Source organism: Podarcis cretensis (assembly GCF_951804945.1).
Source record: "Podarcis cretensis genome assembly, chromosome: 5".
Lineage (NCBI taxonomy): Eukaryota > Metazoa > Chordata > Lepidosauria > Squamata > Lacertidae > Podarcis > Podarcis cretensis.
Window position 1 is genome coordinate 24,243,935 of NC_137174.1, and position 15,358 is coordinate 24,259,292.

At 44.3% G+C, this 15,358-nt stretch overlaps 1 protein-coding gene across 20 annotated transcripts in view; it reads right to left on the reverse strand.

The window, feature by feature from the left end:
* LDB3 (LIM domain binding 3) overlaps window positions 1-15,358 on the reverse strand; it is a 150,176-nt gene that overhangs the window by 66,759 nt on the left and 68,059 nt on the right. For 14 of the 20 annotated variants that reach the window (XM_079975642.1, XM_079975640.1, XM_079975636.1 and 11 more), the window contains 2 exons: window positions 10,589-10,664; window positions 3,695-4,101 (listed from right to left, as the gene is read on the reverse strand). In XM_079975642.1, coding sequence (XP_079831768.1) covers window positions 3,695-4,101; window positions 10,589-10,664 — 483 coding nt within the window. The remainder of the gene's footprint in view (window positions 1-3,694; window positions 4,102-10,588; window positions 10,665-15,358) is intronic. The other 6 variants (XM_079975637.1, XM_079975634.1, XM_079975633.1 and 3 more) reach the window with 1 other exon arrangement.

Genomic DNA, 15,358 nt, shown 5'->3' on the forward strand with positions numbered 1-15,358 from the left:
AATGCAGGTGCACAGATAATAATAATGTCACCTCAAGTGCAATTTGGGAGGAGAAGCACTTGTGGACTGGCGCCGTCCTTCAGCCAGGCCCTTGAGTCAATCCGAAACTTATTCTGCAAGGAACAACCTAGAACCTTGACCATCTCATCAATTTTCAAGGATCAAGCACTCTGCCAGATATACCCCACAGATCCCTGTTAGACCTTGCGTGAATATGAATTGTAAGCCGCTTTGGGAGCTAATCTTGGCAGGGTGTAGTGGAAGGCAGTTCCCACTGTCCTGAGAGGTGAACCAGGCTGGAGCACTGTTCCTAGATTTATTTTTGTTACTCCCCCCCCCCCTTTAAAAGGCCCAGATCTGGTTGAGGAAGAAACTCAGGTTTATGTTTTTAATTTATCAGAGAAGGGAGTCTTCTTAGCAAGCCGTTCAAGTTGCCGCTAGGAAGATCAATCCACGATTCTTCTGGTAGCTGACAAAGTTAATGAGGGAAGGGATTTTCCTGTGGATCCAGGGGATCAGGTTGCTGTGATAGTCTTGCACACTTCTCTTTAATGGACAACAGGGGTCTTGTGGCAGACACAGAGATTTCTTAAAAGAAAGGTGAAGTTGCATAGTATGAATACATAGATGTACTGTTTACTCCAGGGACGCAGGTGGCGCTGTGGGTAAAACCTCAGTGCCTAGGACTTGCTGATCGTAAGGTCGGCGGTTCGAATCCCCGTGGCGGGGTGAGCTCCCGTCGTTCGGTCCCAGCTCTTGCCCACCTAGCAGTTCGAAAGCACCCCTAAGTGCAAGTAGATAAATAGGTACCGCTTTATAGCGGGAAGGTAAACGGCGTTTCCGTGTGCAGCACTGGTACTGGCTCGCCAGCTGCAGCTTCGTCACGCTGGCCACGTGGCCCGGAAGTGTCTTCGGACGGCGCCGGCTCCCAGTCTCTTGAGCGAGATGAGCGCACAACCCTAGAGTTGATCACGACTGGCCCGTACGGGCAGGGGTACCTTTACCTTTACCTTTTTACTGTTTACTCCACTGCTTGCTGTCCAAGTTTTAATGTGGGAGGGAGAAAAGGAAGGGGGAAAACACTGGTTGCCAATACAGGTTTTCACATCAGGATAATTAAAAGTTTCCCACTCCATCTTGTTTCCTGCCCTTCAGTTTCTCTCACTCAAGAATATTCTCCCACTGGCTTAGTAAACTGTGCTTTAATCCAAATATATCTGCCTGTTACAGAAACTCACTGAGATATATTAGGAACAAGTTGTAGTCAGTAAGCAGATCAGTGATTCTATATCCATTTTAGGAATGTGCAGGACAGCTGGGCATCTGCTTACTGAGAAACACGGTGTAATAGTATCATTTTCTGAAGTGGATGCTGTTGGCTATACTAATCCTCTAAGCTATGCCCATGCACGTAAAACAACATTTTAAAGTACGGCATAAGCCTTTAGTGATATACCCCTTGAATAAGAGGCAAACTAACTCTTCCACAGTATCTGATTGGACTTTCAAAACACATCAAAGGCAGAACGCAAACTCTTCACATACCAGCAGTCATGAAAATGGACAACTGACAGACCACATCTAATATATCCTAATGAAATTGGTCATGAATGCTGTGAAGCAAAGATGGCAGCTCAGACCTTGAGAGGGCTCCTGTATCTTTAACAGATGCAGAGATGAGATACACTTGTCAGGAACCACCACACCTGGTGGAATGTTCCATTCTATGCAATTCTTAAAGGTGTATGAACTTGAGGTCTTGCACTGGTTCCCAAACTTGTGTTTGAAAATGAGACCTCCATGCAGGTCCATTTTCTACCCCTGCCCCTCCAGCCAGTTTGGTGCACTCATTCCATTTCATTTGTATATTGTCAGCTTTTGTGACATCCAAATATTTTCCACTGAGATTTGCCATGTGACAAGAGGGCTTGAAACACTCTCTTTGTTGGCCCCACCTCCCCTGTTGGGTTTCCCAGTGGACTGGGAAAGGGAGAGGGGAAGTAATGGATATCAATATAGCAATAGACTGTCTGTGAATTCATTTGCAGTAGTTTAAAATAACAGAACGTAAGACAACTTTTGCTTATGCAAAAGATGAGCACTGCCAGGTCCAAAACAGGACAAGAGTGATTTTGTAGAGCTCGTATTGCCACAGAATCTAATATACTGATCACTGACCACTAAACAAGATTTTCTCATCACATCCCCATTGATCTCATCCAAGGAGGCCTACAAATGGAATGACCATTGAATGCTACACTTTCACAGCTGCACAGACCTGGCACAGAAACACTTGTGTTGAATGGCAGAGTCAATCTGTGACATGGGTGGAATTTTATAACTATGGAAACAGTGCTCCCTCCTAAAGGCAAGCCTCTATTATGGGATGAATTAAAGGAGGACACATGAAATTTGATAATGACGTGGGAGTTGTCTGGGAGCATATTCATGCCAGACATGGACTATCACTGTCAACAGGCATCAGGGATGTGAATGTGCTCATGAAGAGCTAGGCGTCATGTTCATACTCATGGAGATTGTTAAAGAGGAAGCGCAATATGGGTCAATCTCTTTCTTTTATTTGTCTCTCTACACACATACTAGCTTAGGGCTCATCCACCCTGATTTTTCTCTGTGCTTTCTTGGCACACACCCACTCTTTTCTGGTCTGTGCCTGAGCGCTTGCTCTCTCCAACTGCAAAAACCTGCTCTTTAATGCTTTTGGTGAATCCTTTCACACTAAGGAAATAAAACCAGTTTAGGTCAAAGCTTTTTGTTTAACTAAATCAGCAAGAAAATGGACCAGTTTCTGATGCGACATCAATTTCATACCAGAGCAGTTCTAAAGAGGTCACTGTGATTCGATAGCTAATTGTGTGTCACCTAGGATTAAAAGTGCCGTTGAATGGAAATCCAGATATAAAGAGGATTATCTTAGATATTTATGGCTATTAAAGTATTAACGAACTGATGCTCTGTCCAGATGGAAACAATTGATTACTCTTCATTTTACCCCCTCTAAAATGCTGGTGCTTCTTGAATAATTTCTACTGAGTTTCCCTATCATTTCCCCACAGACTCCTCACTCTCTTCTGATTTGAAAACACATCTGAGTGAGCAAAAGCCTAAGAGTTTTGAGACACAAGATTTGGGGGAAAAAATCAGAGGATCCTACTAATTATTCCTCAAACTCCATTTAATGCCATTGGAAGTTGTTCACTGTGATGGACAAGGGGGAGAGTGAATTTAAATTCTCTGTACTTTGTAGATGCTCTATAGATCCTATAGTACCTACCGTAGTCATTTTATGTTGTATGACACTAGCACAAGCCAAACAACATCGTAATTCAAAAGCCCAATGGTTATTTAAAGAACAGTGACTTCAAGGATCTATTTTTCCGGAAATCATTTAGAAAAGTTGGCTAGTATTCAGTAGTAGTCATGTCACTCATTACCAGATATTTAGGACAAAAAAGGAATCTCTGTAACCATCATACCCTGCTTGTGAGCTTCTCAAAGGCACCTGGCTGGCTACTATTGGTTTAGGTGGACTATGAAAGGCGAGCTATTATGTACTAGACAAATGCACACTCACTACCCAGAATGCTTCCAATGAGCTGTGTATAGAAATTGGCCCATTCACCAAACTATCTAGAATGCATGATCAGAAAACAAGTTTATTACATTTACATACCATCTAAGAAGTCCACCTTCTGAAGCCCTTCGTGTGAGACTTAACTTATGCATCTCAGCCATTTCCCTTAGAGTTTCTGCTGAGTAAAGGCCAATGGGGTTGTTATATTGCCTTGCCGGGCTTAGCTGGTGTTTAGGGCTATTGCCATCTGTGATCGCTGAGCTTGTTTTGGAACCTAGGTCACTTTTTGCTGGCGAAAGGTCAGATGCCACAGACTGAGAAGACACTGAAGATCTAATGTTGACAGTCTTTAAGAAGGAGGAACTATGTGACAGGCTCATCTCTTGTTTGCTGAGGTAGCCTGAATATGCTCCATTGCTTGCTAAAATGCTACTCATGGACCCAGCCGATGTGCTACTTAGAGGATTGATGCTTGCTCGGTTGCCATTGACTTCCAGAACAGTATCCTGTAGAAGCAAACATGCAGGCGAAAGAAAGAAAGAAAGAAAGAAAGAAAGAAAGAAAGAAAGAAAGAAAGAAAAGCAATCATAGAACACATGCAAAAAAGAAAGAGTCTACAGCTCTGGAATTCTACACATATCTGCAAGGTTGCCAACCTCTGACTTTAAAAAAATAATATTCTCCTTCTGGAAACCAACATGTCAGGGACAGAATCTTACATATCCGAAGTGAAGCCAGGTGGTTTTAGGACAGATTCTGGTGAAATTTGGAGATTTCTGGTTTTTCAGATGCCAATAGCAATTGCTTGACAGAAACACATAGTTTTATGCATCAAGTAAGAGCTGTCTGGTTGGCAACCCTACATATCAGACATTTGCAACAGAATAGATGTATGCAACCTTCATAGCCTTGCATTAGTCAAGCGAAAATATTAACCACATCTCTTCCCAAAGCAGCATGTTTCTCAATTCAAGATGCAGGTCAATAAAGCTTCTCATCTGAACAACTGCTGATATTAGTTACCATACATGGTTCAACTGCCCATTTGTTCTTACAGAAAGGATATGCGGTTCTTAGATAAATTTGGCTTTTTGGATGGCATCTAACTACACCTGCAACATATGCACATACCTATATCAATGTTGTTATGTAGATATGGGAGGGCTAATATTTTGACAATCACGCCACATATGATTAGTCTCAAAATTAAGGGCCACTGCCAGCAGAGGCAGAAATTCATGCTAATAAAGGTCGTGCAATGTGGTTAGCAAAATAGGCTGTAAAGAAGATTCTATTAATAGACAATCTCTCTGTACACTTTGCATTTGGAAAAGTGGAACACAGCCATGTACAGCCAAAGAATCTCCACTTCAGATATCCTTTCCATTATTGATTTCCTGCTAATTTGGTCAAAATGCAGAATAAAGAGAAAAGACTGAGATGTTTGAAAAAGCCAACACAAAGCCAACATTCTCCTGGCAGGACCAAAACTTGAATTCAAAGGAGAAAGTGTATTGATAGACAGGGATCAAACAAGTGGCTCCTAGAATCCAAAGTAACTATTCTGCAGCACATCACTCCAATTTCACCACTGATTACCTTTGATCTGGGAACATTCGATGACAACACACAATACTGTAGCACAATGACTTTTTCAACAGTACGCAAGTGCTCACGGTTTTCACAAAGCACAGGTGTATAGAAATTGCTCTCCCTTCCTTTCTGTTTTTGCGGTCTCTGCCAATTTTCTGAAAGCTCTTCCCTGTCGCTTCTGCCATTCCTCTCCCCCACAAGCAAATTGGGAATGATGCTATGTAAGATGTTCCAAACGGACTTCATGGGTGTGCGTAAAATGGTGATTGCCAGCAACAGTTTTGTTTCGGGTTTTTTTTTTTTTTTTTTGCTACTGGTGCTGGTAATTGTCCCCTTTGGTCCACATTTAAAGGCTTTTCCACCTACAATGCTTATTACCCCGGAACACAGAGCATCTCTGAGTACTAGAGCATCTCTGAGTACTAGTAACCATAATCTGTTGGTTTGTATGTGTTGCACAAAATCACAAGGAGTGTGCGTTATAAACTAATTTTTTTTTTTGCGTCCAGTCTTTAAAAATAAGCATTTAATTCTAGATTTGGAAAGGGCTACAAACGATAGATATATATGTATATATGTAAATGGCTGTTACAAACAACAAAACTGATTTCTAGTGATTTTGGATGAAAAATATCTACCCTAACCAAGAAACAAATGTGTCTTCTTAAGAGACTCTTTTTTCCTTCATGGCTTGTCTTACAAGCTCCATTTCTTCCTTTAACAACTGCTACAACATCAGTTTGCTTTGCCTTTCAGGATTTACACAGAAAATGCTTTTTATGGCATGAAGGACTGCCATATCTCTGTCAACAATGTCCTCACCAACTTTTTTACTGGACGAATTTTGTGCATATGCAGTTAGGTGGGGACTAAAACCATATCACAAGTTAATGAACGCTTTTAACTTCCCCATTTCCACTTATGCCTCTTCTGCCTTTTCTGCTACAGACTCAGGTGGAGATGGAGGCAACTGGACTGCCATTGCATCCAGTCTTTGCTAATTATTTCATTTCAGTTAATACAAACTAGAGATGCATGACTAGGCAAGAAGGAAAATTCTGATCCTAAACCTTCTCTGCCTTGTGGGATATCTTCAGGAAGAGGAGAAAAGGCTAAGGAATAAACCCTACACAGGGAGTGGAGTCCCTAAGACAGTTGGATGGCATCTTGTACGCCTCCTTGCAGCAACTCCTGCAGCCTAGCTGGTGCCAAAGGTATTGCTCTGCTTTCCTTTGGACCACCTCAGCAAGGAAGAGAGGTGGGGTTCTGTCACCTGGCTAGCCCAGGACCTCCAGAGGCTTAACAACCATATGTCAGGAGTGCTCTGATGGTGTTTCCTGCTTGGCAGGGGGTTGGACTCGATGGCCCTTGTGGTCTCTTCCAACTCTATGATTCTATGATTCTATGATATACACTGCCCAGGCTTGCAGCCCAGGGAGGTCACTTTGGTACTGCTAACACAGCAGTTTGACTTCACCCCCGGAGGTGCACCCAATGTCTCTTGAGACAGACAGATGCCGCCAACAACAAGTTTATACCTGGTGAATCCTGTCTACTCTGTCTGGCAGCAGGTCTCTATACCCTGCCACCTGCTCCACCTGTCACCTGCTCTTTTTAAATGGAGATGCCAAGAATTGAACCTGAGGCTTTGGCATGTGAAACACGGGCTCTCCCACTGAGCTTTGTTCCCTCTGTGTAGCTTTCTCTTCTCCGTCTCTCTGACTGTCCCAGTGTGGCCTTAGGGGTTACGAAAATGAGCATTATTTTTTCCACGGCAAACCTACTGTAACTTTTCTTGTGGCCAGAAGAGGAGGCTGTTATCCTGAGCATCATCCCTGGAGACATATTACTGTCATCTTGCTAGAATACCTTATTTCACGGCAGAGATGGAGTTGGTCTTTCATTCTGTGGCTTCTAGCAACATTGTGATGAATGGAGAATTCAGGAAGCAGGAGTCTAATCTTTCCCAGTGATGCCACGTAGGACATAACTGGCAACACACACACACACACACACACACACACACACACACACTGCATCCCCTGACTGCACTCTTTTTACTTTTTTTAACAGAGTGAAAGTGCACTCCCCCCCCCCACTTAAATATATAATCTTGGGGAGGGAGACGGAAAAAGAAATCTCTGATGAAATGGCTTATACCTAGCAATGTTTTATGCACAGATACCTGAACCAGCTACATTTCATACATTTAGCTCCTTACTCTAATGATCTATCCCCATGAGCAGTGTAACATTGGAGGAGTGAATTGGCAAAAGCCCATCGATCAGCTTCCTTAAGCTGTGTGGTACATTGTGACTGGGAACCCCTGTCCAGGAGAATGAATCTGCGATCCTTGCACTGATGTTATGTTGCTCTTGTAGGCAGGCCACTTGCACAAGCCCTTAAATGTCCAGACTCAGCCATATCAGGTGCAGTATGAACTGGCTCTCAACCTGAATCAGAAATGCAACCCTCCACCCGTGTCCTCCTTAGGGACATGATTTGGAAGTTTAGGGACAGTCACTTATGCTTCCTCTCTTGGCACTTGCTTCGAAATCTGAAGCAGCATGGTAGCAATATCAACCCTAACATCCAGAGGCTCTTGGTTGCAACTCAGCAAAGCTCTTATCCACACCTGTTCCACGAAGCCCTTTATTTAGAGATGCGAGGAGTCACACGTGAGGTACTTGATCAGTAAGAGTTTGCTGAGCAGGCTTTCTGAAGGGATTTGTGTTACTCCTGTGACAGGCTTGTTGCCCTCCCATGGTTCCCATAGAGATGCAGAACTGATGGTAATGGTATGAACAGCATCATGTGGGATGTGAAACACAAGAGCAGTCAAGTAAAACATTCCTAGAGTGAACATGTTTACACACGGGGAGGAATGTTTGTCCAGCCAGCAGGTAAACTTCCTGTTTCCTTCTGGGCTGGGACAGACTTCCTCTGCATGTGACTAGAGGTGGGAGTGGCCTCACTTTTGCAGGTAACGACAAAAGCACAGGGCAGGATAGCCATCTCTCTCTATTGCTACTTTTGTAGAAGAAGCAACATCTGCTTAGCCAAAGATGCTCTCTTGGCTTCCAGCCAAGAGAGGACAAAGGGACTGTCTCCTTATGAGATAGTATCCAGGTGTACGTTACTTTTCTAAGCTAAGTCTGCCTTCTGGGATCCGATTGTGAACAGAATGTGAGTAAACTCTTTTTTATACTTTTATAGAAGACTGTGTCGTGTCTTATCTTTTATGGGGGAATAAGGGGAAAATACCGGAACAGTTATTATAGAGGCTTTAGCGAGCCTGAGCAAATGCATCCGCTGTGAGTTTAAAAAAGGGAATGTTACTCTGCTAAAATTGTGAACTTGTTTACACAAGTTGGAAAGGCTATAATTAAACAATAAATTATCTCTTGCATCCCTGAACATTCCCACACATCACACTTAGGGCTCATACAGACTTGTGCTGGATTCATAGAATGGTAGAGCTGGAAGGGACCCCAAGGGTCATCCAGTCCAACCCCTTGCAATGCAGGAATCATAGAATTATTGAATTGTAGCATTAGAAAGAGCCTTGAGGATCATCTGGTCCTATTCCCTGCAATGCAGGAATATGCAGCTGCCCCTTATGGGGACCGAACCTGCAACCTTGGCATTATCAGCACCACACTCTAATCAAGTGAGCTATCCAGAAGACAGGTTTCCCGCTTGTCCTGTGCTTTCTAGGCATGAGTCTGAATGGTTTTGTGCTTGCGCCACCACTTCCCCCAGGGAAACCAGTTCTTTAGTGATAAATCGGAGCAAATGTCGATCCGGAGAAATCCTGATTGACTTTTGCTCCAATTCATCAGTATAGATCGGATTTCCATGGGGAAAAGGGTGTGGCAAGGGCAAGCTTGGATAAGCCCTAAATTAGTGGGGCTGAGCTGCTGCTGAAGGTCAGGTGTCCCTGAATTCACCTGTGCTGTAATCCAGGTAGCATTGTAGCATCCTCCCAATTTGTGAGGTCCCTCAAGGCCTTGCCACCTGCACCTCTGCTACTTCCCCCTCATTTAGAATGTTATGGGGCCTTCCTAGGGCAGGGTCAAAGCCCCCTGCACCCCCCTCATTGGATGTAGCCCTGCATCCTACATGCACCACCTGGGCCACAGGAGTAAAGGACTTAGATATTACAGCTTGTAGCATGAGAACCAGCCACAAGGAAGCAGAGCCAGCTCTGCAAAGGTTAACCTAAAGCAGTTCTCCATAGGATGGGCCCAGCAAGCAATTGGCACTGGACCAATCTTAAATAATATGTACTGGTTCCCCCACAGTGAAGCATGGGGGAAACCTGCCATTTTTTGGCCAGAGAACTGCAAGCTGACCTACTTTTTCTGTTATGGACTACAAATGAACATTCTAAAAGGTGTCCAGGAGAGAGAAACATTTAAGACTTCACAAAGACCTTTGACCTTACTTGATCCTGGAATGCCAATGATAACGTCAAAAAATTGTATTTCTATAGCGAGGGCTCAAACACTCTTTGCAAATCAAACAGCAGCGCCGCAGCATTCTGTTGCAACTGGTAACCGGAATAATGAGCTCAAATGTAAGATTTATTTACTGAAACTTTTTTTTATCCCATCTTTCACTGGCAAGGTCCCTGAGGCAGCATGATAAAGACTGCTATCTAGAATACAATCAGATGTCAAATCTTCAGAGGTCACTGGTCCTACGGGCAATTGCTCAACCAATGTACCTAAGCTGGAGCTGATAGATCTATTCTGGTAATAGCTGCCACTTTAGGCCAAGGTGTCCATAGTCTTCTTTCTCAAGGTTAGGACTGCAAGCTTACTTAGTTTCTTCAGGAGGGTAATCAAGTAAGGTTGCAAACCTGCACCCAGGTAGGCTATTTGAACCCTAACTGCATAGAGAGAGTCCTATGTGCTGTGCATACAGTTGAACTTGAACAGGTTCTATGAAGACAGTCATGAATTGGCATAGGCTTAGAGGATGGAAGATGGGGAGTAAACACACACACATAACTCAATGTGGAAAAGAAGCTATCTCACTGGCTTTGACTGATTTTGAGGTATCTCAGTATGTGCTTGCTCATTCTTTACAGTTCATCTTGTAAAACAGCTCCCCTCCCGCAACTGGTCTGTTTGATCTGCCTCCATGGTCTTCACTGTCACTTGAGCTCTAATCTCCACCATGCTTATGAAGTGCATACGCAACATCACAGTTTTTATTCCAAATTGCTTATTCCAAACTGCTACCACTTCATTCTCTATCACAGATGGGGTGCGAGTGAATCATTGTGTGGCAGGGGAAATGGCCTTGTATCAGGTTGCTGCCAAAGAGAAGCAGAAAGGTACACATCTGAAATATCTGGTGTGATGAGCCACAGGAGTTTTCCAGAGCGCCTACCTTTTGATGAGGGATCACAGGCATTGGAGAGTCAATTCTTGGGGTGGCTGTAGGAACTGGAGCAGGACGTTTTGATCTGGAATGAATGCAAAAGAAAAGGTAATTGAGTAGCTGGAATTTCTACACATAACTTAAAGATAGCACTGAAAAATACTTCAGAGAATATAATGGTGGTCTCCCCCCCCCATCCCTGTCCCCCAGATCAGCCTCCCTCCTTCTGGTTTGGTAACAGTAGGATCCACTTCTTCTTTTGGGTCTCTCTCTCTATATAAAAGCTTGTTGCTACTTTCCATTACACAGAAAGAAACATAGCCAGGGTGGGGCTACACAGACATTGGGCCACAGGGAAAGAAGCAGCCTTGGTCCTCTGTGGCAGGAGTCACTGGGAACAAGCTCAGCCCTCAATTAAGACTCAGCCAGATTTCTTTTGTGCTGTTTTTCTAGGCACAGGGCCAGGTTTTAAAATTCTGTATCTGAGCAGGGGGTTTTTTGGGTCCAGGTGCTTTCCCCAAGAAAACCAACATTTTACCACTGAATCGGGGCAAACCGCAGCCAGGTTTTTCACGGATTGCCATTTGCTCCAATTTAGCAGTAAAGCACGGGTTTTTCTGAGGAAAGCCCAGGGACAGAAAACACAACATATTGGGACACTGAGCTTTAAAGTGTGGACTTGTACCTGGAAAGTGCAGTACAAAAGTATGTCTGGATGAGCCCTCAGTGATACCCAGTGCTATTTTTCTAGAAAAAGACATGCCAGAACTCACCATGAACATCTCCCTTGTTCTCTTAGAATGGCAATGGCGCCCACCTGAGAGGTGATGGAACTACGTTTTGGTAAGTTCCAGCTGAAAAAAAAGCCCTGGTGATATCCCCACTGAAGCATTTGGTTGTCAAAATCTGCCCTCCATTCCTGGCACTGGGTGGCTTTTGTCTTCCTAGTCGTAAAGTAGGTTACAAGGCCTCTTCATGTGCACAGAACCCTGCAATATGCTATGACATACCACAAACACACCTCCTCTGTCATAACAACAGGTATTTGTTGCTCTCACACATACCACAGTACCTCGAATTGGGGACATGGTCCTTATTTTTTTTATACTCCTGGCTAGGGGTGGGCAGTATATCAACATACACTATGTAGAAGAATGAAAGGTTACTACCCCCTTTCTCTCCCCCCTCCCCTGCTCTCTCTCCCCACCTCTTTCCCCCCAACCTTATATGGCTTATACAACACAAAAATCTCACATCGAATATAACCGACCCAGAGAAATAACTTTATGATCTGAAAACAGAGACGAAGTTTGTACTATTGTAACCCAAGAAATCCTTAATAAAACAATACTAAATAAATAAATCACCTGAAACAGACCTGAAGTTCAGATTGCGATAACCGTTTCTCCAGAGGGAGCTTTAAAACAGAGCATTTCCATCCAGCAAGGGAAGGGCATGCCGGACAAATCGCTGGGAACAGCTGTGAGGGGCTAGCCCTACTCTTGCCTGCTCACTCCCTCACTGGGAAGGACCTGCCGGAGAGTGCGGTTGCGATCGCTCCTCCTGCCCACCCCCTCCCTCCCTCCACATCCCAGGACCTTGACATCATGATGTATTGCCATATTGCGATGGTTAGCTTGTGATATACAGTGGTGCCTCGCAAGACGAAATTAATCCGTTCCGCGAGTCTCTACGTCTTGCATTTTTTTCATCTTGCGAAGCACGGCTATTAGCGGCTTAGCAGCTATTAGTGGCTTAGTGGCTATTAACGGCTTAGCGGCTATTAACGGCTTAGCGGCTTTAAGAAAAAGGAAACAAACTCGCAAGAACTCGCAAGACGTTTCGTCTTGCGAAGCAAGCCCATAGGGAAATTCATCTTGCGGAACGACTAAAAAAACGGAAAACTCTTTCGTCTTGCGCGTTTTTCGTCTTGTGAGGCATTCGTCTTGCGAGGTACCACTGTATCATGATGTTGAGAACCAGATATTGCCCAGCCCTACTCCTGACCATGAATTGTTGGGAGGAATTTCTACAGAAGCACAACCGATCCTGTCCTTGGCCCCCCCAAAGGACTTCCCTGTGGATGGGCTTGCACCCAAGCTCCTTGCAATGAGGCAGCACAGCCAGAGGTGTTACAGCAACCTGTGCTCTTCAAAGGCCTTCAGAGCTATGGGCCGCCATGATGACATGTCCCACGCCTGACTGATATGCTGCCATTGTCGCTGCCATTGTTATTCTTGTGGAAGCTCTCTTCTAACATTAGCTTTTATAGGCATTTCAAGGCACCACGCTAGACACAAAGGCTTTACAGATAATTCTTGTCTTGAGCATCTTCCGCGGTGGCATTTACAACTGAGCATGAAAGCTCACTGCATTAGGCATACAAAGAACTGAAGGGGAGGGCAGCAGAGGTGAAATCCCTCGAGGAAGAATGAAAACATTATTTATGCAGGGGCCATGGTCTCTCAAGGGCTTGTCCCTTCGTTCAGTGACACAGGTTTCCTGGAGCTCATTCTTTCACTGTCAGGGTCAAATCTGAACAAATAAATTCAAGGTTCTTTCCCCCTAAAGTAAAGGAACTGCTATTGAAAGAGGAAAAATATGTAAGGCTGTGAACTGTTTATTGCACAAGCACTAGGGAAAGTTTTCATTAAAGGAGCCATGACTCATTCCCTCCTTCCTCAACCCTCTCTCTTTTTGGTCTTCTTAATGGGCATTCTAATGTAATTTCAGAAGTTTCTTGTACATGCATTTTTTATGTTTCCCGTTTAATAGTGGAAGGAGAAATTTGCACCTCTCTCCGTGTAATTTCCAAAGCTGTCATGCATCCAGCCCTCGTGTGATCTCGCCAGGTCACTCCACACCTTGCCAAGCAACACCCTCCTGGAATATTTTCACCTTGCTGGAATGGGTCATTTAATTATAATGATACCTCTTGCCTACCTGGGCTGAAGATGTATACGTCTACAAAACGTACTGATTCTGTGTGGCTTAAATGTGGCTTATTATACAAAGGTGAGAGTCATATTCATTGCTCCACCCACTTTCCCCTATGGTCCCCCCCACCAGTGGAATGTGGCCTGGAAAGGCTGTCCAGGAGAGTATTTGACCCTTGATCTGAAAAAATGTTTCTAATCCCTGCACTACAACAAAGTCACTTTCTTCAACCTACTTAACATACGGGCTGAATATCGCACTTGGTTAGTGACATGTGTGGGTCCTGGGCTATGGGGAAAATGCAGGTGGGGTGTGCATTGCTTTAAACTGAAGAAGGGTACAAGCGCACCAAAGCACACTTCCAGCTTCCCTTTGGTGTGTCACAACAAACGATTTCACAGACAAAACTGAAAAGGTTGTGTCTGTCATCTTGCATTTGTAGCTCCTTGGTGATCCTGGAGCAGGAATGCCATTATATTCTTCAAGTTACTGATTTGCATCATGTCATATTGCACCACGACACATAACCTCCCTACGTTCTCTGGAGCTATACTATTCAAACTATTGGGTTTGCTTATATTTATTCTTACATGAGAATCTAAGAATACAGCTGCCAAGTCCTCAGTGGCAACCACAGAGTCAGTTATGGTGGGCAGCTGGAAATCCCTGCATCTTTTTCTACATCTAGAATAATGCTGTTTTAAAAAAGTTGCTAGCAACCCACAGAGACAAAGAGTGAGAGAAACAAACCTCACTGGGTGTTAGAAAAAACAACTGCCTGCCAAACCACATTTGTGGGCCTCCTCACTGCTCAAATCAAAACAAATACTTCCAGCAATCTGGCGCAACACACGTTTAACATCTACTAATAACACCCTGTTTCTCTGTTGTTTCACCTACATTTCTCATGGGTTCTGATCTGCTGGTAGCTGGTATCAACCAGGCACATTAGCAAGACAGGTTCTTGATTTTAGCACTATAGACAGCTCCTAGCAAGCAACTTGCTCCAGTGAAAATTGGAAGTGAACTGAGGCCTTACGAGCCTCTGCCTCCAATGTACACTTTCACTTGATTGAAGAATGGAGATTGTTAACAGGTCAACACTCGTCTCTTCTCCCCAGCGCCTAGTTTCCCATACACAGGGGTTTCTTTTAATGTACAGAGGAACGTTCCACAATGCAACCCCAAGCCCCACCTGAGGTCTGAATAGGTATATCCTAGATGCAGGCCTACAACCTCAATGAGAACTAGGCCTTGGCCTGCATAACAAAGTACCAACTACATGGTGCTCACAAGCTCTGATCCATGCTTCACTCCTTCCTTGATCACTAACCCACAAGCACTCCCCTGGTTCCTCATTCTGAGAGTCCAACTATCTGCTCCTCTTGCTCCTCTTTCCTCCTCTGCTTGGCCTGCCTCTCTGGAATTTACCTCAGCTTTCCAGCCAATGATTTCCTCTTACCATTCGGTCCGATCGCTTAGTGCAAGGGTGGGGTGGTGCCCGCAGCCCTTCAGATGCCATTGTACTCCATTATCATTAGCCCCAGCCAGCAACTCCATTATCATTAGCCCCAACCAAGCGTCAAGGATGATAAGAATTGTAGTTCGGCAAGATCTGGCAGGCCACAGGTTCTTTTCTTTAGAGGCCATGACTCTACTGATAGCAGGTGGGGTGGGGGTAGTGAATGGAGTTTCCAGAATCACACTCAGTCGAGTTATTCAGGGCAGGGAATAATAACCTAAAACCGTACAGCCTCATTTACAGTGACTAAGCCAGCCTTTTCTCAGCTTTTGGGTCTGGAACTGCATTAAAAGCAATGGTCAGGTTACTTAGAGCAGTCT